Here is a 24720-nt window from a genome sequence, read left to right on the forward strand (position 1 = left end):
GTTTCCAGGCCTATCTGGGTCCTATAAAACACCCCGTTGGCTAACCTAACTGTTCAGTGAAAAACAACTGTACTTCATGTTTTTGTTTCTAAGAAGAGGCAGGAATCAATCGCTTCAAAGCAAAAAAAGCACCCGGCTCTCCTTCCAGGCTTTTCCCCAAAGTCACGCTGGTGGTCGGTGTCCTAAAGGCCATGTGCGAAGGGTGCAGGGCAGTGGGGTGGCTGACTTAGGGAGCTGAGCATGAACCCCAGACTTGCCAATGTGTTACCTGGGTGACGGGAAGCAATTCACCTAATTTGTCCAAATGTAGTTTCCTCTTAAGCAAAGTGAGAGGATGCAGCACTGATGGAAATACATGTAAAACACGGAGCAGAGAACCCCATACCATCAAGTTCCCCTCGTCAGAGGGGATGTCGGGTCCGTACTACTTCCGGTCAGCTCTGTGCCTTCCCAGCACACCGCGAATCTCTTAGAAATGTTAGCATCAGTTCAGATCTGTTTGCAAGCAAACAGACCCAACATGAGCTAGCGAACTTTGACTGCCGATGAGGGAATAAACAATGTGCAAGATGAATCATCTGGTCCCAAGCAGGATTCAGACATATAAAGCAAGGTTCATGCCCTCAGGAAGCTCAAAGTCCAAAACGTGGGCTAGACAGGCTCTTATCAGGACACACACTACATGTTAAGTTGTGGAGCCCACTACATGGACACAGGGGAAATATACCCATACCTTGAGGCTCAGTACCTTCAAGACTAAGTTGGATGAAGGGTTAGCATCCTTGGGACACACTAGGCGTTCTGCTTACTACCCCCTTGGTGCATCTTGCATCCATACCTCATTGCCCAAGAGAGAAGATCCGATGGGTTATCACCACCCAATGCTAAACCCAATATGAAAGTTCCTGTAAAGCCATACAAAGGCTATTGACTCTCCACTCCCCTGGTCTTTGCAGGACTGCCTTTGGGTCAGGACACCCAATGCTCAATCCATGGCATGAGTCACAGTAACTTCCTGCAGAACGAAACCTCAAAGCTTAAGGCCAAACTTGACCCTGGCTGATTTCAACTCCCTGGAGCCCTCTCCCCATCTCCCCACGTGGCAACACTCAGATTCTGCTTTAGAGAATTATCCCTTTCTTTGTGCGCTCTGGCCCCAATGGGGCACATGACCCAAGACAGCAGTCAGGTAGTCACACCCTGGAATCCGAATGTTGAGAGAACATTCTGGAATTGCCCAAATCCTGGCTTTTTGTAGTCTAATTGGAGTCTCCCTCAAGAGTTCCCCCAGATTTTCTGCATAAGTGAGTCAAAACTGGTTGTTTCCTAAAGGCCTATATGAACGGAGCTACTCTGCTCAGCCAGCGGCCGTGGGCACGGTCAGTACTTCCTTGGGCAGAAAAAGGCCTACTGAGGAGAGTTACACGTGGTATTTTGTCTTGGACAAGAGAATGGATGACGATGTGAGGGAAGACACTGAGCCACTGAGGACCCCAGGGCACCAAAAGGCAATGCTAGTCTTTGACGAGGAAGCCGCGATGTGTCTCTGTTCGAGCAATGGCATCAGTAGGACAGCTGACACCGCGCAGGCTCTCTTTTTCCTCCCAACAGGGTGGACGGAGAAGGGGGTGCTGATTAAAATACACTCCCCCTGAGAAGGGGAAGGGGGAGTGTGAGACTTCCCTTCCATGTTCAAGTGAAAATAAATCATGTACCCTGCAGCCCCTTCCCCTTGGCTTGCTTCTGGCTTGGGCAAAGGGCAACACAGGTGAAAGTGGAGTCATTCAGTATCACCTCCTGTCTTCTCTTTCCTTCCCCATTCTCTACCCCACTCCTGCTCCCACGCTTCGAGGCGTGCGGCTGGGACATGCACTGAGTGCTGCACTTTATTTGGGTAGGGAGGCATGTCGAATGAGCCAGGAGGCCTAGAGCTGGAGCCTAGTCCAGCTGGTACACCACCACCTCCCCTTTCAGCTCCCAAAGGAGATGTCCAGACACAGACTTTATGATGATTATATATTTTTTCAATGCCAGTGCTGCTCAGCCGTCAGTATAACTTCAGTTTTCATGAAATAAACAGTGACTATATAAAATTTAAAAAAAAAAGAACTGGGCCAATAACCACAACTCATGCACTTGATTACATTTGATTTTTGGAAAGGCATCAGTCATTCCAGTTTGTCCCACAGATTATATGATCAAGGGGTTTAAAAAAATGTTAATCATGAAATCCCACCTTCATCTGCAAGAAGTCAAGCTATGCTGTAAAGACAGTCAAGATGATAAGAAAACAAGTGTCCTTATGTCTACTGGATCTTGAGAATTATTCAGCAACACCCACAAGAAAAACGCAAAACTCTGCCCTCCTAAAAAGGTATATCACTTTTTAGGAAACCGGGAGAACCTCCAAAAGCCTCAACATTTGTGATTATGTTAATAACCCTGACGAATGTCTTCTCTGCAAACTGTGTTAGGTCAGCCAGGGCTCAACAGGCCGGGGGTGGGCAGGTAAAACACACCCCCGATGCTGTTCATGAGGACATCTGGAGGCCCCAAGCTGCAGCCCCAGAGGCTCTTCCCTTTGGGTTCACACGGCATACAGACACAGATAAAGAGATCTGCTACCAGTACTACTTAAAATAACAAACGTTCAGTCTTTAACTGTGCGTGACAAATTCAAGATACCCCACCAACCCAATACAAAAGTTGGGGGGATAGCTTTAACATGTCATTAATATATGATGTTAAATTTTTCTAGTGAAGACAGCAAAGCCCATTCACAACTGAGGGACAGAGGAAAACTCGGATTTTAGCCAAGCCACCTCTCGGAAGACAGACCTGGGGGCTCCACGCCTTGCCATGTGGGAAGCTCCCCTCCTTCCCTGCCAAACACCCGCTCGTTGAGAATACAAAGGCCATTGCGATCGCCCTGCGCGGAGAGTCTCACGGCCCCTGGCAGCCCACACGTGGGCGCTTGGTCGGGCCTGCGCAGCAGCATGGGGGCCATAAAGGGAGAGGATGGAAGCATCCCCTGGGAGAGGCTGTTGAAAAGAATCCCCTGCCCCGAACCCCAAAAAGCACTGATTAGAGTATTTAATAACTACATCCAAGCAATCGGAGGGGAAATGACCAGGCATGCCGAGAATGTAGGGTGCTCAAGCTGTCACCGCAAAGCGGCTCCTGCAGAAAGCCGGGGAAGAAGCACGTGATCTAGCTCCCGTCGCACGTGCTGCGCGTCTGCGTTCTGTCCCTCCGACGGGTCTTCACTGCCGACAGGACTGGTCTTCAAAGTGTCTCAGAGTCTCTCTCTTAACCAAGTTGCTTGAGCTAGTTTTAGTCTTTCCCAGCAGGACCCAGGGGAAAAATAGCCTTTGGAATGCAGCAGGCACGGAAATAAGGAAGATACAGAAGCGGAAAGGTTAGGAGAAGGCCTCCCGCTGTCGCTTCAGAGACCAAGGGTCCAGGCTGCCGCCAGCAGAGGGGCCAGCAGCAGAGCCGTCTTCCCGGAGACGCTCGCCGCCGCGTTCCTGTTACACAGGTCCTGCTGACAGCAGTGGTACTCCAGCTTCCTCAGCCCGAGGGCCTTTGAAATGTAGTTGTAATTGCAATCATCAAACTTCCAACACTGGTGTTGAAAAATTTCTGGCTCTGTGAGGGAAACACACACACAAGGGTGAGCGAGCAAGCGGGTTCAGTGCTGTACCTGCCTCTGACCCCTCAATTCTATTTCCTGGAACTTAGCTACACACGGCAGGAGAGACATCTGGGCAAGACTAGTGTCCTAGTTGGGCTGTAAAAGGGAACGAGTAAGCAAATGATGACACGGCTCAGGATGGACCTTGTCTCTAGAACCAAAGTTTCACCAGAGCCCGCAGAGCTCATGCTGCAGCAGCCAGTCACACCGATGTTTTAGAGGTTTGCTAAGATTTTTAAAACCATATTCCCTTTCATCCAACACTCTTCTAGAATTTACTCTATGGAGTTACTTGTGAAAAAGGTTAAGATAGATGCTCAGGAATGGTCACTGCATCACCATCTGTCACAGCAAGAAACTAAAAGACAAAAAGCAGTTCATTACTAAAGAAACATCTGAAGAAACCGGGGTAGAGTTCCATACAATGGAAGTCCAGGTAGATAAGGAAGGACACAGGCCTGCACGTGTTGAAGTGGAGTCTGAGTTTTAAAAAATGTAGAGGGGTGACTGGGTGGCTCAGTTGTTAAGCGTCTGCCTTCAGCTCGGGTCATGATCCCGGGGTCCTGGGATCAAGCCCCGTATCGGGCTCCCTGCCCAGCAGGAAGCCTGCTTCTCCCTCTCCCACTCCCCCTGCTTGTGTTCCCTCTCTCGCTGTGTCTCTCTCTGTCAAATAAATAAAATCTTTAAAAAAAAATGTAGAAAAATGGATAAATTGGACTCCATCAAAATTAAAAACTTTTGGGCGTCAATGGGCACTATAAAAAAACATAAGGCAACTCACAAAAAGGGGGAAAATGTTTGCAAATCATATATCTGATGAGTCTAGTATCCAGAATATAGAAAACATTCTTACAACTCAATAATAAAAATACAAACATGAGCAAAGAATGCAGAGATTTCCTCAAAAAAGATACACAAATGGCCAATTAACACATGAAAAAATGTTCGATATCATTAGTCATGAGGAAAATAGAAAATAAAACCACAGTGAGCTTCCCTTCACACCCAGTAGGATGGCTATAACCAAGAAACCGGAAAAGAACAAGTGTTGACAAGGAAGTGGAGAAACTGGAAACCTCCGTTCCCACCACAGGCAGGAAGGCAAAATGGTGTTGATACTCTGGAAAAGTCTGGCAATTACTCAAAAAGTTAAAAATAGAGTAATAAATACCATATGATCCAGTAATTCCACCGCTGGGTATTTACCCAAAGAAAACAAAAACACTAATTCGAAAAGATACATGCACCCCTATGTTTATAGCAGCGTTATTTACAATAGCCAAGAAACGGAAGCAGCACAAATGTCCACTGACAGATGAGTGAATAAAGATGTACACACACGTGTACGTACACACACACACACACACACACACACACACACACACACACTGGAATATTATGTGACCATAAAAAAGGATGAGTCCATGCCCCTTGAGACAACATGGATAGACTTAGAGGGTACTACGCTGAGTGAAATAAGTCAGACTGAAAAAGACAAATCCTATATGATTCCACTCATAAGTGGAATCTAAAAAACAAACAAACAAATAAACAAATAGAAAGCAGAATCAGACTTATCAATACGGAGACTAAACTGGTGGTTACCAGGAGGGGGGCGTTGGGAAAATACAGGGAAACACAGGCCTCTAGTTACGGAACGCGTGTCACGGGAAGACGAGACGGTGCGGGGAATACAGTCAATGCTACTGTAACAGCGGAATGACGGGACACGTGATAGGTACACTGCGAACACAGCATCGCGCACACACTTATCAAATCCCTAAGTTTTATGCCTGAAACTACTGTAACATTGGTGTCAACCAAACTCCAAAAAAAAAGCTACCTTATGACCTAGCAATTCCACTTCTAGGTATGTACACCCAGGAGAACTGAAAACTACGTTCACACAAAAGCTTGTACACGAATGTTCAGAGCAGCATTATTCAGAACAGCTAGGACGTGGGAAACCAGATGTCCACTGACGGGTGAACGGATCCACAAAACGTGGCCTCTCCATGCAACCGAGTGTGATTCAGCCACAAAAGGGTCCGGAGGTACTGACATATGCCATGCCACGGGTGAACCTTAAAAGTACCCTGCTCGGTGGAAGAAGCCAGTCACAGGGGCCACGCCCACTGTATGATTCAGGTCACAATGTCCGGAACAGGCAAATCCGTGGAGACCGCAAGCAGATTGATAACTGCTAAGCTATGTGGGAGGAAGGGGTGGGGAGTGACTGCTAAGGGGTACGGGCTTTCTTTCTGGGATAAAAATATTCTGGAGTTAGACAGTGACTCAACCCTGTGAATATACCAAAAGCCACTGAATTGTACATTGTAAAATATACATTTTCTGGTATGTGAACTTTATCCCAATAGAATGGATGCAGACCAGAATGTAGAATGGGGGCCATATGCATAAATGAAGTGTATGTCTGTGGGTAAATGCATTCATTTTCTCTGGAAAGATTCCCAAGGAGTTTAACAGTGTTGCCTTCCCAGAAGACTATCCTTCATTTATACATTTCTGTACGGATTGAGTTTTTTTTTTAAGTCATTGGATGGATTTACTTTCAAAATAGTTTAAACTTCATTTAAAAATCATTAGACTATTCACTAATGCAGGGAGAGTTTAAAAAAAAACAAAACAAAAAAACACCATGCCATTATGGTCCCAATTTTTGTACACATAGAAAAATAAAGGCCCAAAATATCTATGCCAAGTATCTTATTATGGTTTTTGAATATTCAGAAAAATTATGTTAAGGGAAAAACTATGCTGGTTGAGAGGCATTATGGTCGATTTTCCTATCCAAAAATCACTGTGCCAAGACTGCAGGCTAGCTGCTGGAGACACCCCGACAGAGAAGGTATGGTTCTGGCCCTGGGGTCAAGTCACTCTCTTATCCTCCCTGCTGGAAAGAAAAAAACCCCATACAGATGCCTATTTCCTTATTAAGGGCTTGTTGTAACTAACTTATTCATTCATAGCTGGGAACAAAACTACATTTATAACTGCGGGTGTAACTGTTCCATCCTCCCCCTCAGGGGGGATGAGTGCGAGGGCTGGCGTTTAATGAGGTTTGGTCAAGTGGCAGAGGCCACAGACTGTTCTAGTGACTCTACTTTCTTGGGTCATGAGTATTGAAGTCGATGCTTCTAATACTGAACTAGAGGATGCTTTATGGAATCCTAAAAGTTACCAGAATTTTAATTGGGGGAGCCTAACAGCCTGGAGAAAGCAGATAGTAGTTTATTAACAATTGCTACCAATTAATCATTTCCTACGTGGCCTGCAGTGAGCCAAGCGCTCTACTTAGTGATCTCATTTGCATAACCACCTAAGATGGTGAGCTTCTCACCCAGCCACTAGCAGAATTACCCAAATAAAGGGGATTATCTGCGTCCCAGTTGGTTAGAGTGTCTCTCTGCTTGGCCCATCATCCCTGATCTCTTTGAAGACTTAATTGGAGTCTAACTTCGCCAAGCAGCAGTCCCTCATTGTCCCTGGCACCTCCGAGTGTGCCCCTTATGCAGAGGGTCATTACGGCACCAATCACTTGGTGCTGTCACCGAAGGCTTATGCCAGAGTCTAAGTACATGGTTTCTAGTTCTGGGACTGGTAGCTGAATGAACACCCAGCACGTCCCTCCTCTCTTCTAGACCCCACCTGTACAGCCCCAACATACCCACTTTCTCCTCTATCTGTCCCACTGACCCTGGGAGAGAAATATTCCTACTGGACAGCGAGGGAGGGGGTAGGATGTAGCTAGAGTCACTGAATGACTTCTCCACTGGAGCACCTGACCTTTGACTCATGTTTATGACAGCGTGTTCTGCCTCTCCCAGGAGACGTCCGTCCGAGCTGGAGGGGGATTGAGGTGCTCTGGTGGTTATCTGTCCGACTGTAAGGTCAGAATTTCTATATTTCAAGAACTGCTATCATCACATGTCAAGCTGAAGTTTTGGGACTTAAGTTCGTAAGAAGAAAAATATTTAAGATTCAAATTATCCTTTAAAAAATAGATTTTATTCTTTAGAGGAGTTTGCGATTCACAGCAAAATTGAGCAGAAAGTACAGAGTTCTCATTTCGCCCCCCTGGAACCCCCAGCCCTAACCTGAAGACCTGTTCTTAGCGTCCCCACCAGAGTGGTCCACTTGTTACAACTGATGAACCTACGTGGATTCGCCATGACCATTCAAAGGCCGTGATTTACACTGGGCTCGCTCTGGGTGTCGTATGGGGTTTGACAAATGCAGGACAAATATCTGCCAATATAGTATCATACAGAGTAGTTTCATTGCCCTAAAACCCTCTGTTCCACCTTTTCATCCCTCCCTCTTTCCTGCTAATCCCTGGCAACCACTGACCTCTTTATGGTCTCCTTAGTTTTGCCTCTTCCAAAGTGTTCTATAGCTGGAATGATCCACAATGTAGCCTTTTCAGATTGGCTTGTTTCACTTAGTATTTAAATTTCCTTCATGTCTTTTCACGGCTTAATAGCTCATTTCTTTTTAATCCATTATCTGGATGCACTATAATGTACAGGTGATTTGTCCATTCACTTACTGAAGGACATCCTGGTTGCTTCCAAATGTTGGCAACTATAAATAAGGCTGCTACAAACATCGGTGTGCAGGTTTTTGTGTGGACATAGGTTTTCAATCCCTTCGGGTAAATATTCAGTGACTGCTGAATCATATGGTGAGAGTATGTTCAGCTTATTAAGAAACTTCCAAGCTGTACCATTTTGCATTCCCAGGAGCAATGAACAAGAGCTCCCGTTGCTCCACAACCTTGCCAGCATTTGCTGCTGCCAGCATTTGGGATTTTGGCCACTCCTAATAGGTGTGTCTTGTTATTTGCCACTTATAAAAGCTGCACAATTCATCATAAGATGATAAGTTTTGGGTATCTAATCTATAGCGTGGTGAGTCTGGTTACTAATACTGTATTACATTCTTGAAATTTGCTAGGAGAGGAGACCTTAGCGATCTCATCACACACAAAAGGGGTAACTATGTGAGCTGTCGGATGTGTTCGTTAGACCACTGCGGTAATCATCTCCCAATGTATACAAATATCAGATCATCACACTATATGCCTCAAGTAGACCCGCGTTTGAGCTGTCACTTATACTTCAATAAAGCTGGGACATTTTTCAATAAAAGTTTAACAATCTGATAAGAAACAGTGGGATTCGAGAGCTGGAAAAAAGATTCTGGCTCTACTCTCCTTCCCTCTCCTCCTCACCTCTACCATCCAACACACACATTTCATAAACCCAAAAACACAGGCAGAGAGCACTTACTGGAGGCAGGACAAAGACCGGCTCTCAGAACTCCTAAATGCGAATCTGATCTGATTCTTACTCTACACATAATATTGCCTTCATTCTCTCATTTGGAAATTACACTTTTTGTAGTGGGGGGGGTCCAAGAGACACAGATGATCAAAGTTAACTTGACGTATGTGCTCACACATAATTGGTCTTCAAATATTTATGGAATAAATGGCTACATTCTCTCCAGGGGCCTTACTGTGTTTTCCACATTAACAATGAATGATCGTGGTCTCCTGGAGGCAGAGGACCTGTCCCCCTACAGAATCAAGGACCTCGCATGTAGGGCTCGGAATCTTACCCACATTCCAGGGCTTTACTTCAAAATGATCAGATCATCCAGTCTGACAGGATAATTCCGATGTGTCCTTACTTATTGAGGGATTTCTCCTTTCTGGGGAAATGAATTTTCTCCTTCTTTCTATCAGGTTTTTCTGAACCTGTGCGTCTCCCAAGCCTTTTATGAGTTTACCGGACACGTTCAGCATTCCGGGACGATGCCACCGGAAGGACTTTGTGGTAGAGGGCAGAAAAACAGAATAACCTTGAAGGAGGCTTTTATTTTTATTTCTTAGATGGTAACCATTACTTGTTGAATACAAGTCTCAGGAGAATGAGCATGGCACACATTTCCTCCCAGGCCCTCCTCATCCCAGCACCTTGAGGAGACAGGGCAAGGGCAGGCTCTTACCAGCTTTGACCCAAAGACATGTATCGAAATTAACCGAGCACACGGTGGTCTTATTGCAGGCTTTGTTGTCAACACAGGTGTAGCAGGTCAGGCTCCCACCTAGAATCAGGAAGAAACCCTGTCAGTACTTGTAAGATCACCACTGACGTGTCCTCCTAGCTGCAGAAGGGAGCCCACCACCGCCACTGGTATGGCGCCAAGGTCGGCGACTCAGAGCGGGCTTCCGTTCCCACACATGCCTGCAGCGGACGTATTTTCCCAACCTCAAACTACAATCCCAGCAACATTTTTTGGACCCTGATACAAGTGCAAAAGAAATTTCCATATTTCAAAATCCACATAACTGGGACGCCTGGGTGGTTCAGTTGGTTAAGTGTCTGCCTTCGGCTCAGGTCATGATCCTGGGGTCCTGGGATCAAGTCCCACGTCGGGCTCCCTGCTCAGCAAACAGCCTGCTGCCCCCCTTGTGGTGCCCCCTCTCTCTGACAAATAAATGAATAAAGTTTTTAAAAAACCCAAAAAACAAAATCCACATAACCAAGCAATTGAGAAGTTTCCTCTTACTTTCAATTAGAAGTGATTTAAAAAAAAAAGCGCTTAATCTGCAATGTAATGACATATTGAAAGGAAACTATCAAGAGAAAAAACTACCAGAATTCTATAAATGCCTTCCAGGCCACGACAACACTCTGTTTGCTCGCATTCTCGTAGACTGATATTCAGTTATTTCGCAGTACCTGTCTGTGTGAAAAGACATTTTCAAAGATGAAATATGTAAAATCTCATAAAAGAATGTTGTGGTTAAACCCAGACCAAGTGTGGGTTTTAGAACCCAAGAGCTCACTTGTAGTTCTAAGGCCAAAGCCTACATTCATCATACAGGGAAGGGGAATTTTCCAGAAGGCCAGAAGAAGGTGGCTCCTCACTATCTGAGCACCATAGGAGTCAAGCTTTCTATAACATATAAAATGGCTGTGCTTGCCTTCACTGGTGTGAAACCCCACCCAGAAGTGGACCCTCTGCTTTGTGAAGGTTCCAGATTAACCTTTAAAATGTCAGTCCAAAAAAATGCCCCCCCAACCCTGCCACCATCCACTTTGTTGCAGATGACAAGACAGATACCTGGAGAAGTGAAGGGGCTCACCCAAGGACACCCAAAGCAGCAGGTCTGGAGCCAGCCCCCACACCCAGGGGTTGGGGTCCATTAGCCCACTCTGCCTTCCCCCTCCCAATGTTAGCGTTAGTCATGCCTGTGTGAGAGGGGAGCCCCCATGAGAAGGGACAACGATGTAGCTTTCCTGCAGTCCCCTCCCTGTTCCAGATGTGTACACATGCGTGGGAGGGGAGGATGTAAGAGGGAAGAATGTTCTAGCCTGGATACTTGGGAGGGCCATCTGGAAAGGCTCTTCTCCTGGCTATAGCCAGACCTCATTTGGCTTCTAGACAAATCATTAAACAGAGGAACCAAAGCTCACACTTAGAACTTGTATGGGGCAGAAATACAGCTAACGTGTTCATTGGGTGTGCAGAGATCCCGTGTACCTCCATGCTAAGCTCTTGACCTTTGTAGAATTGTTAGGAGAGGTAGGCGCGGTGACCTCTGGCCCCGATGGTTGACTAACTTGTCCGAAGTCCCATGTTACAAAGTGAGAGCCGGGACTCAAATCCAGGCCATGGGTTCTGAAACCCAAGCTTGCTTAACAATGATGTTGTTCTAATGGCCCAGAGCGGGAAAGAGAAGGAAAGAGCACAGACTAGGGAGGGGGATCCGATTCTGGGCTAACGAGGTGAGAGGAAGGCTCCCCTGCATCTCCCTCCAAGCCTGGGCAGCAGCCAAGGAAGCGTCTCCCCTGGGTGCTCGTGCTCCGGACGGACCCTGACTCTCTGTGGAAGGGCCGGGGACCTGTCTCAGAACAGCTGCCGGCCCCAAACCCAAGCCTGCTCCGTAAACGGACGCCGACGGCTGGCGATCGGGCATAACCAGGCGATTCCAATCACAGGAAATACACCAGGCAGCACAGAGACGATCGCGTCGCGCTGCCACAGCGGTGAGCCGCATCACCACCTGCCGCGGCTGGCAGTCAGAGGTGCGGAGGGAGACTCACGACGGCTTTCTTTTCTCAGAAAGCGAGAGCGTCTTCAAATGTGTCCTTGGGCTAGTTCCTTCTTTGCCTCAGTTCCCTCAACTATAAAATGGGAATAACAACAACGATCCCTCAGGGGGTGGTCGGAAGGGCTAAGTGAGACTGGGCTCGGCCCGGTCCCTAGGACACAGAAAGAATTCAGTATGTGGTAGCTGCGAAAGCTAATAGGATGTAAGACACGCTCTGACCCGGCAGAGATCTCTTCATTGCTCCCTGCATTGCTACTTCCCTTTCTGCCTCTCCCCCACGAAAACAACCCTGAAAAACTGGCAGAACTAACCGGACAGAGGCAGAAAATAACCTCTGATCCTTATCATGAAGCAAAGCAAGTAACGCAAGTGTTTTTCTTCTTCTTCTTTTTTTTTTAATTTATTTATTTGAGAGAGAGTGAGTGAGCAGAAGTGGGGTGGAGGGGGAGGGAGAAGCAGACTCCCCACTGCGTGTGGAGCTCTATGCAGGGCTTGATCCCACAACCCTAAGGTCATGACTTGAGCCAAAATCAAGAGTTGAACGTCTAACTGACTGAGCCACCCAGGCGCCCCAGTAACAGAGGAGTTTCTACTGTGACAGAACTAAGACTCAGGAACACACAACCACTTGCAGGAACCAGGGAGGGGTGGCTGGGGAAGGAGTTCAGAGCAGACACCCTGGTGCGAGTCCGTTTGGGCTCAAATTCTGGCTGCACCACTCCTGTGTGACATTTTACAAATTAGTCCATCTCTTTGCGCCTTAGTCTGATCGTTTATAAAATGATGGCAAACACAGGACCTACTCCATAGAGCTGACATGAGGGTTCAGTACGTGCGTGCACACAAAATGCTGAGAACAGCGGTCGGCACACGAATGCCGTGAGCTAGCTGCTGCGGCTCCTGGGATCGTCATCGTCACCGTCACAAAGCGGACGCCCCCACGCAGAACGACGGAGCTCAGCACTTTAAAGCTGGCGACCCCTGGGGTCCCCAACAGCTGGGGACCACTTCAGCTGCTGCGTGTACCCCCGCCCCCGTGCCCTGCTCCCCCCCCAAAGCTACTCTGTCATCCAGGACGGGTGTCACTCAGGAAGGTGCTCCAAGGAGGGCAAGGCTGTAATGCAGGAAGGAGCTGTCACATGGCCCTGGACCTATAATACCGGAAGGCAAAAGCAGCCAAGCCAGGTCCGAGGCCAGTGGCATCGCCTCCGTCTTTCTGAGGCCTAAGAAAAAGGAAGCTTACGATCACGGTGACCTCGATGGTCTAGATCCAAGTCCCCTTTGACCACTCACCTGAACGGCAGAGGACAGCCAGGACGAGCAGGAGCAGGGTGAAGCCTCCTTTGCTCCCCATTGTGATTGTCCACAGAATCTGGAAGGAAGGGACACAGAGGGTCGTCATGCACCAGCAAAGGACTGCTGGTTATTTCAGAAGCCAACAGGTGGAAGGCCTGGAGCCTTCAGGAAACATGGGGAAGGAGTCAGCGGAGCAAGAAATGGCCTGGGGTGCCAGGAACCCAGGTACTCTCCTGGTCCCTCCTCTTGCCCCCAGACCTCAGGTTACTGAAGGAATGCTCCCCGTCCTGGTGAGAGGGGCAGCTATGGGGAGTCAATGCCCACCGGGCCAAGTGTCGGCAACCCCCGGGCCCTGCCCAGCTCTCACCTACAGTGGCCAGGAATAAACAGTTACGTCTGACTAAACCTCAGTCCCTCCAAGCCGCAGTGGTCATGATCGTGCAGTGGGGATAGCACTCTCTTCCCCAGAAGGGTTGTTGAGTCAAATGAGAACGTGAGAAAAATACTTAATACAGCAATTACATTTCTACTCTGCTGGCCCCGCCCCAAGCTGCTGGCTGAGCCGGGGACCCCTAGCAAGGGCCGTGTCTCCAGGCCATGCCACTAAGTGTGTCAGACCAAAGGAGCGAGTGTGGAGGGTTCCGGCAGGCCTTGTCCCTCCGGGGAAGAGAAGAGGGGTCCCGGTAACTTTGAAGACTAGTCCCCTTACATTACTGCCTACGTGTGTAGCAGGGAGCAACAGGGGAGGAAACGGCAGGGCTGACATGCCTCAAACCCTCCTTCACCTGACGAGGAAGCCAAAACACAGAGAAGTTTCTCATTGTCTAAGTCTAAACCATGAGCAGCAGGTCTAAGAAGTCTCCCAATCCCGCCGCTACTTCGCAGACCCCACCCTGAGACAAGGAGGCAAGAGCGCCCCTGAACCAGGGTGCTCCACGCTCTCCTCCTCTCAGCCCCACAGGCCGGGACTTGCACCCGCAGAGGGCCGGGGCTCATGCTGGGCGAGCCCCCACCCTCCTCTCAGTGAGGAAGGTCATCCCTATGCCTCTGAAGGTCATCTGCTGCTGAGAAATGGACTGTTCAAGGTCAGGGGAGGGTTGAGAAGCAGAAAGAACAGGTTCTGGCACTGCCCAAAGACGAAAACACCCAGTAGGCCATGCCCTTCTGATGCGTGGGGAACCAGAAAGAAAATCACACAGAGCCTGGCCTTTCTTTACAAGTTGAGCAACCCCCACTTCCCTTGGCGTCTTCAAAATCTACAACAGCCTACGAATGACCACCCCCCCCCCCCCACGCTGACCTTGCAGGGCGTGAGCTGCTCTCAGCAACTCCTGCCCAGGGAGGACGGGAGGTGCCCAAGGGCAGCGGTGGCGAGCCGGCGGGGCAGGGGCCTGGCCGTCAAGTTGGCTCGGTCACTGCCCCGGCCATATTTCCCTCATCTGTAACCAGAGGCCACATTCCCCTCATCTGTAACCAGAGGCCACGTTCCCCTCATCTGTAACCAGAGGCCACATTCCCTTCATCTGTAACCAGAGGCCACGTTCCCCTCATCTGTAACCAGAGGCCGGCGAGGCGCTTCCCAACACCGTGAGGATTCACTGAGATGAAACAAGTGAACCGAGCACAGGCCAGTGGCGGATGTGACCCAAGCACACGCACAGCCCTCCCGCCCTGACTCAGCCAGGCACGGCTCCCACACCTCCTGCCCCGAGGGTCGGCGTGTCCCTGGATCTCTCTTCCTGGCCCCTGACCCTGAGAGGTGGGGGCCCTGAGCTCTCTGTACCGTAAAGGATGAGGAAGAGGCCTCAGTGCCTCCTGCCGGCACCCCGTGCCCTCTGTCTGGAGCCAGATGAGGGACCCCACGAGCCCCATCCACTCTCCCTTGGCCAGAGAGTGGCCCGGGCCTCGGTGCCCTGCCAGCTCCCTGCCTGGCTTCTCGGGGCTCGGGAGTTTCTGGGTAGAGAGAATGATTCACACACGCCAATGAGCCCGGCTCAGGCCTGTGAAGAACAGCTGCCCTCGAGTGAGCAAGGAGAGGAAGGTATCCATGAGAGAGCCTCCCACCCCCCACCCCAGGGGCAGGAGCTACCAGACAAGAACGGCTGCCACATCCAGTGTCCCCACCGGCGGAGACGGGAGGGAGCTGCTGAGCCGGCTCAGGAACCGGCAAGACATGGAGCTGGCAGGAACTGCTGGCTCCAGGATTCCCCGGGAATGGCCCTTAGCATAACTGACACCAGGACAAACAGGGTGCCACACGGAGAAGGGTTCCCGCCCGGAGTGCATGAGAAAGAACCTCTCCTAAGAAAGGCTCATCTCTTAACAAAAGCAAGAAAGAAGCCCGAACTGGGGACGGGCTTCCTGGTCTGGTCTGGAGAGTTCAAACAAGGCCTCGGGCAGCTCTGGCTCCACCACTGCCACTTCCGCAGTAAACTCAACCTCTGAGCTTCACTCTTCCTTCAGCCAGCGTGGGCATAATGACACAGACCACAGGGGACAATGCCTGGCACTCCAGAAGGTACTCAAAAAGCCATTGCCACTGCAGTCTCACTGAAAAGTTGTGAGGTTACCAGGAGGAAGCAACTGGGTAGGGAGGAGGTGTTGGGGGGGGTGAGAGTGGGGAGTACGGAGCTGTAGGTGAAGAAGCCAGACAAACACCTCGAAATGGATGAGCTGGGGACATCTCAGAACCCAAACGTAGAGCAGCCTCCAGCTTTTTGGGTTGGAAGGGAAGTGTCAGGTCTTGGTTTCAACATGTCACCCAGCTGGCTGGGGGTCACAGTAGCCACTTCTGTGACTTGGCTGTGGGAAGGCAAGGATCGCAGAGGAAGGAACCGGCCAGCGTGCATGCGGATGCCAAGGTGAAGCTGTTCAAACTGAGGCAAGACCAGGTCTTCACCGATAACCACGACTAAAATACACGTTTTGAAGGGCAAAATGTCGTTATGGAGTAGGGGGCTAGGGAGCATGGGAAAGACCTGGTTGTTTTCAAGCGATTTTATAAATGCCCCCAAGATGCTGACAGTAATGAATGCTAAGCAGGTTTCTTTACGATTTATTTCTCTTCCCGACCCTTTGCTTTCTGCCACACTTTCCTCAACTGTTCTCCAATGAACCAGGCATTACCTTCATAATCAGAAATATTGGGGAAATCCACACATAACAAATGTATCTATCACCTGCCTTTTGGCAAATCTTTTTCTGAATGAAAACACAAACTAACTGAGCCTGATGATTTCAAACGCTTCTTCCGGTTTCAAAGAGCCTCCACCGGGCACTTGAAAATGATGCCCATAAGCAAGTGTACATCGGAGGGTGGCTGAGACAGAAGAGCCGGCACGACCCCTCCAATGCACCCAAGCCGAACGCTTCCGTGCAAGCTGCACCCAGAGCGCCTCCACACTCTCTTTTCCAGACCTCCGAACTCATTTGAACAGCCGATGGTGAAATTAACGACTGGAAACAGACCAAAGTCACTGTGAATAAGGTCCACAGAATAAAGATGGGTGAGTCTATTGGAAAACGTCATTCTGGAGTTGTAAAAGGCACTCGAAGCCAGCCTTAGGGAGTTCGGACAGGTTTTCCTGGGAGGTTCTAACTTGACTCAGAGGTTCAGGGGTGCTCCAAACAGGCTTTTCATCAGGATGAGGTAAATACTTATTACTCACTCAAGGATACATACCCACTGTTTAAAATAGCAAAAATCTGGCAACAGACGTGGCTAGAAGTAAATGAGCCCGCGATTCCATGGGGTGGGGGGGGAGTGCGCAGCCATGAGGAAAGCCAGCCAGGGAAGGCTGCTCACAGTGTATTAAGGAAAAAGCCAGTCTAAAAATAGCTATAATCTTATTCCTTTTTCTTAAAGATACAGTGCTTGGAATACCGTATCAACTTTTCTGAACATCTGTGGAACCCGTGGTTGACAGAATGGTAGAATTATCCGTAGCTTATTCATGCTGAGATATATTCTCTTAACAATAAACATTTTTATAGAAAGAGGCCTCAACACGCTAGCAGGATACTTTAATGTACTTATGAACCACTTCACTTATAGCTTAACTTTTTATTTTTCTGCTACTGAACCTTATGATGTATAAGACATATATACCACCTTTCAAAACTGGCTTCTTTGACGTAAAAAAGGTTTCATGTACATATGCTCTCCTGTGTCTGTCTGATAGCAATAATTTGAGTCATACTCGGTATTTGTAAAATATGACACTTGCGTGATTTTCTAGCAGTCCTGAGACAGAGACCCATATTCTAATCCCATATTGCTGCCAACTCACACAACCTTAAAACAGTCAATTCCACGGGGCGCCTGGGTGGCAGAGCGGTTAAAAAAGTGTCTGCCTTCGGCTCAGGGCGTGATCCCGGCGTGATGGGATCGAGCCCCACATCAGGCTCCTCCGCTATGAGCCTGCTTCTTCCTCTCCCACTCCCCCTGCTTGTGTTCCCTCTCTCGCTGGCTGTCTCTCTCTCTGTCGAATAAATAAATAAAATCTTTAAAAAAAAATAAAATAAAAAAATAAAACAGTCAATTCCTTTACTTCCATTCCTCACTTGTGAAGGGGTAATAATGATTTTATATAATGATAAAACATAAGAATAAGACTTGAGACGTTTATAGCTCAATATGGACTAAAACACGGCAGGATAAGGAAGCAGCAAGCAGACAAATACACACCAACCTGACCACTGTTTATTCATTCACGTCCCCCTGAGACGTTACAAGGGAGCTAAAACATCGCAAGGTGATTCACAAACACAGGCATTCCCGATCCAGTTCCTGAAAATGTTCTGGGTAGCAAATTTATGGACTGTGTGAGCCTATATTCCATGTTTCCCCCCTAGATTCCATTACTTTAAAAGGAAAACAAAACCATGTTACTGTCCATCCAAAAACCCCAGCCAGTCCTTCCAAGGACCTATGTATCTGAACGATGCACAGGAATTTACACATGAAGCATTTAACACCCCCACTATTTAATGACATAACTGTGAAGTCGGTTCAGGCTCGACACCTACGCCCCATTCAGCCCGCGACAATTGTCTGTGAACCTGCTGTGAGCAGGTGTCCTGCCAGGCGTGACGTTACAGTGACCGCCGAGCCAGGCAAGGCCCCGCTCTTAACAACCTAGCAGAGGCAGACAGCAGCTCGTGCTAAAGACTAGGAAGAAACTAAAATAAGGGCACTGGTTCTAAAACATGAGTGGCCGAAGAATCATCTGGGGGCGGTGAAGCACAGATGCTGAGCCCCATCTAGAGATTCTGGGTCTCCAGGTCTCAGGGGCCCAAGACTCTGCATTTCTAACCAGGCACACACTGAGAACCACTGGGTTAGCGAGTGACCTGGGAGGAGGGTGAGGCTACTTTAGATAGGGCTGGAAGTGTCTCTAACAATGCTGTGAGAGAAGCTGTCCCTTCTGATTAAATAATTAAAGGCCTCTCCTGTTACGGGCCGTGTGATTACACTGGGTCGGATGTCACCGAATGCCAGCCGTAAGCAAACACTTCTTTCTTTCAGTGAGCAAAAGTTATGGCCAGTTGCTATGCTGCTGCCTGACGTGTTAACTGCATTGAAACCTCACACAATGCTGTGAAGTAAATTTAATCCCTGCCTCCGTTTATCAAAGGAGGGAACTGAGGGTTGAGGAGGGGAAGGAACTAAGGCAACAGCGGTAGGTAGGATAAATAACGCCTCTCCCCTGAGAGATGTCCACATCCTAATTCCGGGTGCCTGTGAATACCGGCAACCTTAGGTGGCAAGTGACTTTGTAGAGGAGATTAAGGTCACAGATGGTTCTGGAATATCCAGAATCACAAGGGCGATTACAATGAAGAGGATGAGGAAGGCAGCAGCGTGTCAAAGATGTGAAAACAGAAGCAGCAAGAGGGGCGCCTGGCTGCCTCAGTCTGTGGAGCACGTGACTCTTGACCTCAGGGTTGTAAGTTCGAGTCCCGTGCTGGGTGTAGAGATTACTTAAAAATAAAATCTTGGGGTGTCTGTCTGGGTGGCTCAGTTGGTTAAGCATCTGACTCTTGATTTCGACTCGCATTGGGCTCCACGCTGGGCATGAAGCCTGCTTAAGATTCTCTCTCCTTCTCCCTCTGCCCCTACCCACCCTGCTCACGCACTCTCTCTCTAAAAAAGAAAAAAAAAATCTTAAAAAAAAAAAAGAAGAGACAAGAGATTCAAGGAGGAGGATGGAACTCTCCTCCTCCTACTGATTTTGCAGATGAATGAAGGGAGTCCACCGCCGAGGCACACAGGTGGCCTCTGGAACAGTCCTCAACTGACACGGGGCCAGGAAACGGGACCTCAGTCCTCCTACCACAAGGATTCTATTGTGCCAATAACCTGAATGAGCAAGAAATGGATTCTCCCACAGAGCCTCCAGAAAGGAACGCAGCCCTGGAGAGGCCCGTGACAGACTTCGGACACACAAAACTGTAAACCCATAAATCTGTGTGAAGCCACTACCTTTGTGGTGATCTGTTTCAGCAGCAGAACACTGGTACATAGGGCAGCATTTAAACCCAGACCGGAGGTCTTAAACACAGTTCAGTTCTCTGGAGGAGAGACTTCCTGTGAATTCAGCTTCTGAAATAAATTAGTTAAGCTGAGGCCACAGAGAAGAGGCTTTACATCAGCACTAGTTCCAAGAGATTCACAGAGACCCGCCAGTTCATAGTCACTGCTCCGAGGAGCGTGGCGCCTTAGAGGCTGATGAACTTGAAGGCTAGATGTGTCCTCCAAAATAAAACCCAATGAGCTCACTTTATAGGAAATTCTTGGAGGCCCAGGGAATGAAGTTACCTGTCCCAAGGCAACACGCTGCTGCAGAGCCACACTGGGGGGATCCACTTCCATCCACCAGGGGCTGGTAACTCACACGTGGCTCAGCATTACTGTGGGAGGCCTGAAGCTTTGCCTCCTTATGACCCTGGACACACACCGCCCCTGCTGCGGCCATGCGTGCAGAGACGCCTCGACAGAAATCAGTTACTCAGTTCAGGGAAGTCATTACATCAGAAGGTAGAGACAAACAGAAAGCCACCATCATAATGGCCAGCCCCTGCCAGCCACCCTGAGGTCCTGCTGCCAGAGACAACCACCCCAAAACTCTCTAAACCACATTAAGTCGGCAGCTTCCCTTACCAGGGCCTTCTCTGCCCTTTGTTCCAGGACCCCAAGAGCTGGGGAGCTTTCCAAAGAGAGCCTCTTCTGAGAGATCCTCTTCATGGCCCTGCCCTTTGAGATGATGCATGCACAGCCGATGGTTCCGGGAAGACTTTCACAAAGATCTGGGGCTTGGGTAAAAATACGTCTTCCCCTTTGGAAAACCTCAAGCGCCTCCAGGCTTGGCTTTGTTTGTGGCAGCCTGGCCAAATTCAAGAGCTGGCCCCGAATTTTTAATCTGCTTCTTTTCAAGAGCTTGTGTCTGTAGCTGTGAAGGATGAATTCCATGACACACCTGCTCCCCTCATTCTAAAGCCCTTCGTATGTCGGCTTCTATCTTCCAAACCACTCAGCATAATGGACGGTTTTCCTTACATCAAGGTTCAGCAAAAGGTTTCCTGTTATTGTTTTGAAAATACAGAAGTGGCAAGTTGCGGGCATGGGTGGTCCTCCCGGAGGCTACTTCCTACCTACCCTGGGCTTACACATTTTCCACCAGAGTAAATAACCAGTTTGAGAAATGTTGCCACCCCCCTCAATGAACATTCTGAGCTCTGTGTGGCTTCCTTGGAGGCCTGGGAGTGAGATGCTCCCATGGAGAACAGAACAGCTGCTGTGGGGTCACACTAACGGTATGCAAAACATTAAGAGCCACCATTGTTCTCCACAAACAGGTGTCAAACTGATTTCCACGAATTATCTCCATTAGTTCTTATAACACCCTATGAAGTAAGGCCTATTATTTTACTGATAAGAAGGTGAGGTTAAATAGCTCATTCAGGATTACCCAGCCAGTAAACAGCAGAGCCAAGGTTCCAACCCTGGTCTGTTGCCAGGGCCCCTGACCACGACACTGGGGCACATGAACTTGGTAGGGAAGTGCAAATTCACTTCTCCTCACGCACACCAGGCTTCAAACTGTACCTGATTCCAGGTGGATCCTTGAGCCAACAGATTAAGCCAGACAAGGCAGGGCACAGTGGTAGAAAAGAGGAGTTTCCCTGAGACCTGAACACCAAGTCCTCTCTGGGTTAACTACCGTGTTTGAAGTCTCTCCCTCCATTTCAAAAATTGGTTATTATCACAAGCTAACGTGACCGGGTCTCTAGATCTGTAAAATGTATGGGCTGATTTGTTTAGAATGAAGTTGAAGTACTGCACTGCGAGGCGTGGGGAGCCAGGTCTCCGCTGGGGCCCCCTAACCCCTTTAGGAAAGTCACCACCAAGAAAGAAGGCGATGTTTAAAAGAATCAGCTGGTCACAGCAGGCGGCGCCTTCAAAATGGACACAGCGGGGAACAGAAGAGTAGGGAAACACCCTCGAAAAGGAAAGGCGGAGAAAGCCGCGGGGCCAGCGCCTTCACAGGGAGGCCGGCAGAGAAGCGCGCTATTGCCCTAACCGGGCCCGGCGCGGGCGGACGCGCAGGAGCCAGCGTGGGTCCCAGGTGCCCGCGCTCTCCGTGCGCGCTGCCGCCGGCCGGACGCCACTGCCCGGACACCTGCATGTGCGTCGCCAGCGGAGAAACGGCACGTCGGCACATTGCTAGGATCCGGGGAGGGCCTGCTTCTCACTAACAACCACACAAATCACCACTCAACATTTCTTTAAAATCCCGCTGCCACGGCGCCTGCGTGGCTCAGTAGTTTAGCGTCTGCCTTTGGCTCAGGTCATGATCCCAGAGTCCTGGCATCGAGCCCCGCCTCGGGCTCCCTCTCCAGCTGCCCCCCCCTTGTGTTCCCTCTCTCGCTGTCTCTCTCTGCCAAATAAATAAATAAAATCTTTTTAAAAAATAAATAAAATAAAAATCCCACCATCCGACTCCGAGAGGTGTGCAGCCCCTGCAAACGAAACGTCACACCAGACTTGGATTTAAAATGTCTACCTTTCGGCCCCCCCTTTTCCCCAATTCCAAATTGGTACGTCCACACCGGGTCCATTACCGCTCGGCGGGAAAGGGGGAAGCGGGCTAACCTCCTTTCAAGGCGCGATTTCTCTTCCCTAAGTTCCAACAGCTTCCCTTCAGAGTGAGGCGAGGGCAAGTGGTGGGGGCTCCGGGAAGATACTCCCGACGCAATGGAGGGCTCGGCGCGCGGAATTTGGGGTGTTTCGGAAAGAGCGCCCTCTCCCGCCGCCCCCCACCCCCGCCTTCTCTTTTTGTTAACAAAGGAAGCCAGCGTTCCCCCGGGCTCCCCGGGGAGTCCCAGGCAGGCCACCAGGGGCCTCCGGCTCCGGGATGGTGCGGGCCGCGGGCGGCACGGAGGGGCCTGGGGAGGACGTCCGCAGCACCTCCCTCCGTCCGGGATCTCCGCCGGCCGCTCCGGAGCCCAGACGCCGATGAGCGCACAAGCCGGCCTAAGCTCGCGGCGGCCGCAGGCCCGGGGTGCGGCTCGGCCCCTGCCCAGCCACGGACCTTACCTGCCCGCACCCAGGGTCCCGCTGCTAACACCGCGCGGCTCGCGTGCTCCGCCCCGCGCGTCTTTATAGCCTGGGTGGGCCGGGCTCCGCCCCCTCCCGCAGGCCCCACCTCCGCCAAGGCTCCGGCCCAGACCCGAGGGCCGCGGTCTCGGAGTCCAAGGTCACCGCCGTCCTAGCTCGGTGTGCAGACCCTTGGCACTCACCGCACGCTCCCAGAACACCCGAGCGACGGCCAGGCAACCAGAGCTGGCCAGGCAGCCGGGCAGCCACTCCTCGCAGGGTGACTCAGGCTCCCCGCCCAGGTTCAGAAAAAGACCGTGACCAAGAATAGATTAAGACCTTTAAAATCCCTCAAACGGAAAATTTACAGTGTCTTCCTCCGATTTGCCACACGAAACAAAAATATGAAACCCCATGACTTCTGATTTTCCCTGCGTTAAAAAAATACATATATCAAAATATTTCAAAAAACTTTCTCGAGCCCCTGCCAAACTGGAACTTGAAGGGGCTGTCCGGTTCTCCAACCCTGCTTGGAGCCAGAGTCTCCTTTTTTTTGCATGAATGCATGAGATACATTTTATGCAGGGAAATCATATGATAACCGATTATGACATGTGCCTTGTACCATGATCCTCTGGTGGCTTTGGGATGTCAGAGAATGAGTTTCAGTTGGTGGTGCCCAAATCTTGGTTTTCCTCTGTAGAAATGGGAGTCTCAAATCAGGACTTGCTTTGATATTTAAAATGTATCTGCTTAACATTATGCTAAGCGAAATAAGTCAAACAGAGAAAGACAATTATCATATGGTTTCACTCATTTATTGAACTTAAGAAATAGGAAGATCGGTTGTAGAAGAAAGGGAAGAATGAAGGGGGGTAAACAGAAGGGGGAATGAACCACGAGAGACTATGGACTCTGGGAAAAAAACTCTGGGGGCTTCAGAGGCGGGGCGGGATTGGGATAGGCGGGTGATGGGTATTAAAGAGGGCATATATCGCATGGAGCACTGGGTGTTGTACACAAATAATGAATCATGGAACACTACATCAAAAACTAAGGATGTACTGTATGGTGACTAACATAACATAATAAAAATTATTATAAAAAAATAAAAATAAATAAAAATGAAAAATGAAAAAAAAATAAAATGTATCTGCTTGAAACAGTGAATACATGTATTCCCTCGTTTACAAAACTCTTTCACATGCATTAGCTCATACACATCCTATTAGCTCTTCCCTCCATGGAGCTCTTGGTTCTGAGATGCCACCCTCTCCTAGTTTTGCTTCCAGCTTCTTCATCTTTCAGTCTTAAGTCTTTTCCACTACCTCTGATAAATCCAGTGTTGCCTGTGTTGGACTGAGACCGTTACCGTGCGCTCCCTGGGAGAGGACACTGTATCCGCTTAGTTTTGCCTTGGGGATATTTATGTTCGCAGATAATTTGCAAATCTTTATTCTCCATCCCTGACCTCTCTCTCAATCTTCATATTCATACCCAATTGATTGCTGGAACCTGTATGTCCTACAGGCATCTTGAGTTCAAAATGTGTCCAAATCTCATCTCCAATGTCCAACTGTAGTTCCTGCATTTTTTTCCATAAATGAAGCCAGAAACCTGGGAATCACCTTTGATTTCTTTTACTCTCTCGCATCTAATCACCAACTCCTATGCACTTTCTCTTATAGATAACTGTTTCATCCTCTTTTCACTCCACTCCCACTGCTACTGCCCTAAGGCCCATAAGCGTGTCTTACTTGCAGAATTACAAGTCCTTTACACCAGGTCTCCATGCTGCCTGTGTTAATTCCTGCATCAACCTCCCCCCCATCCCTGTCTCCATTTATCCTCCACATGACTGCTGGAGACCTGGTTGGTTTACCCTTCCAGCCATGTTTGACTTTACTTTCCATTTAATTTATCAGTTTTCTCATTATCCTTTCTCATCCATCTATTCCTGGAATAGAATATGACTGCAGCTGCCAT

At 49.2% G+C, this 24720-nt stretch overlaps 1 protein-coding gene across 1 annotated transcript; it reads right to left on the reverse strand.

Annotated features, from left to right (window-relative positions):
• Positions 1-2002: 2002 nt before the first annotated feature.
• Positions 2003-22887, reverse strand: CD59 (CD59 molecule (CD59 blood group)). The gene is made up of 4 exons (XM_045808527.2): positions 22735-22887; positions 13134-13212; positions 9728-9826; positions 2003-3648 (listed from the first exon to the last, which is right to left on the reverse strand). Exons 2-4 carry the CDS (start codon positions 13192-13194, stop codon positions 3446-3448), a joined length of 363 nt encoding a protein of 120 aa, XP_045664483.1. The 5' UTR covers positions 13195-13212; positions 22735-22887; the 3' UTR covers positions 2003-3445.
• Positions 22888-24720: the final 1833 nt, after the last annotated feature.

The sequence above is a fragment of the Ursus americanus genome, chromosome 24, assembly GCF_024610735.1.
Source record: "Ursus americanus isolate L20-20 chromosome 24, mUrsAme1.1.p, whole genome shotgun sequence".
In the NCBI taxonomy this organism is placed as follows: domain Eukaryota; kingdom Metazoa; phylum Chordata; class Mammalia; order Carnivora; family Ursidae; genus Ursus; species Ursus americanus.

What these genes read in the sequence shown, in the direction of transcription:
- CD59 (XM_045808527.2), bottom strand. Translation starts at nt 13,194, where the DNA reads ATGGGGAGCAAAGGAGGCTTCACCCTGCTCCTGCTCGTCCTGGCTGTC. An exon ending in GGCTGTCCTCTGCCGTTCAG is followed by an intron (nt 9,827 to 13,133) that starts GTGAGTGGTCAA and finishes TCCTGATTCTAG; the next exon opens with GTGGGAGCCTGACCTGCTAC. An exon ending in ATGTCTTTGGGTCAAAGCTG is followed by an intron (nt 3,649 to 9,727) that starts GTAAGAGCCTGC and finishes TTTCCCTCACAG; the next exon opens with AGCCAGAAATTTTTCAACAC.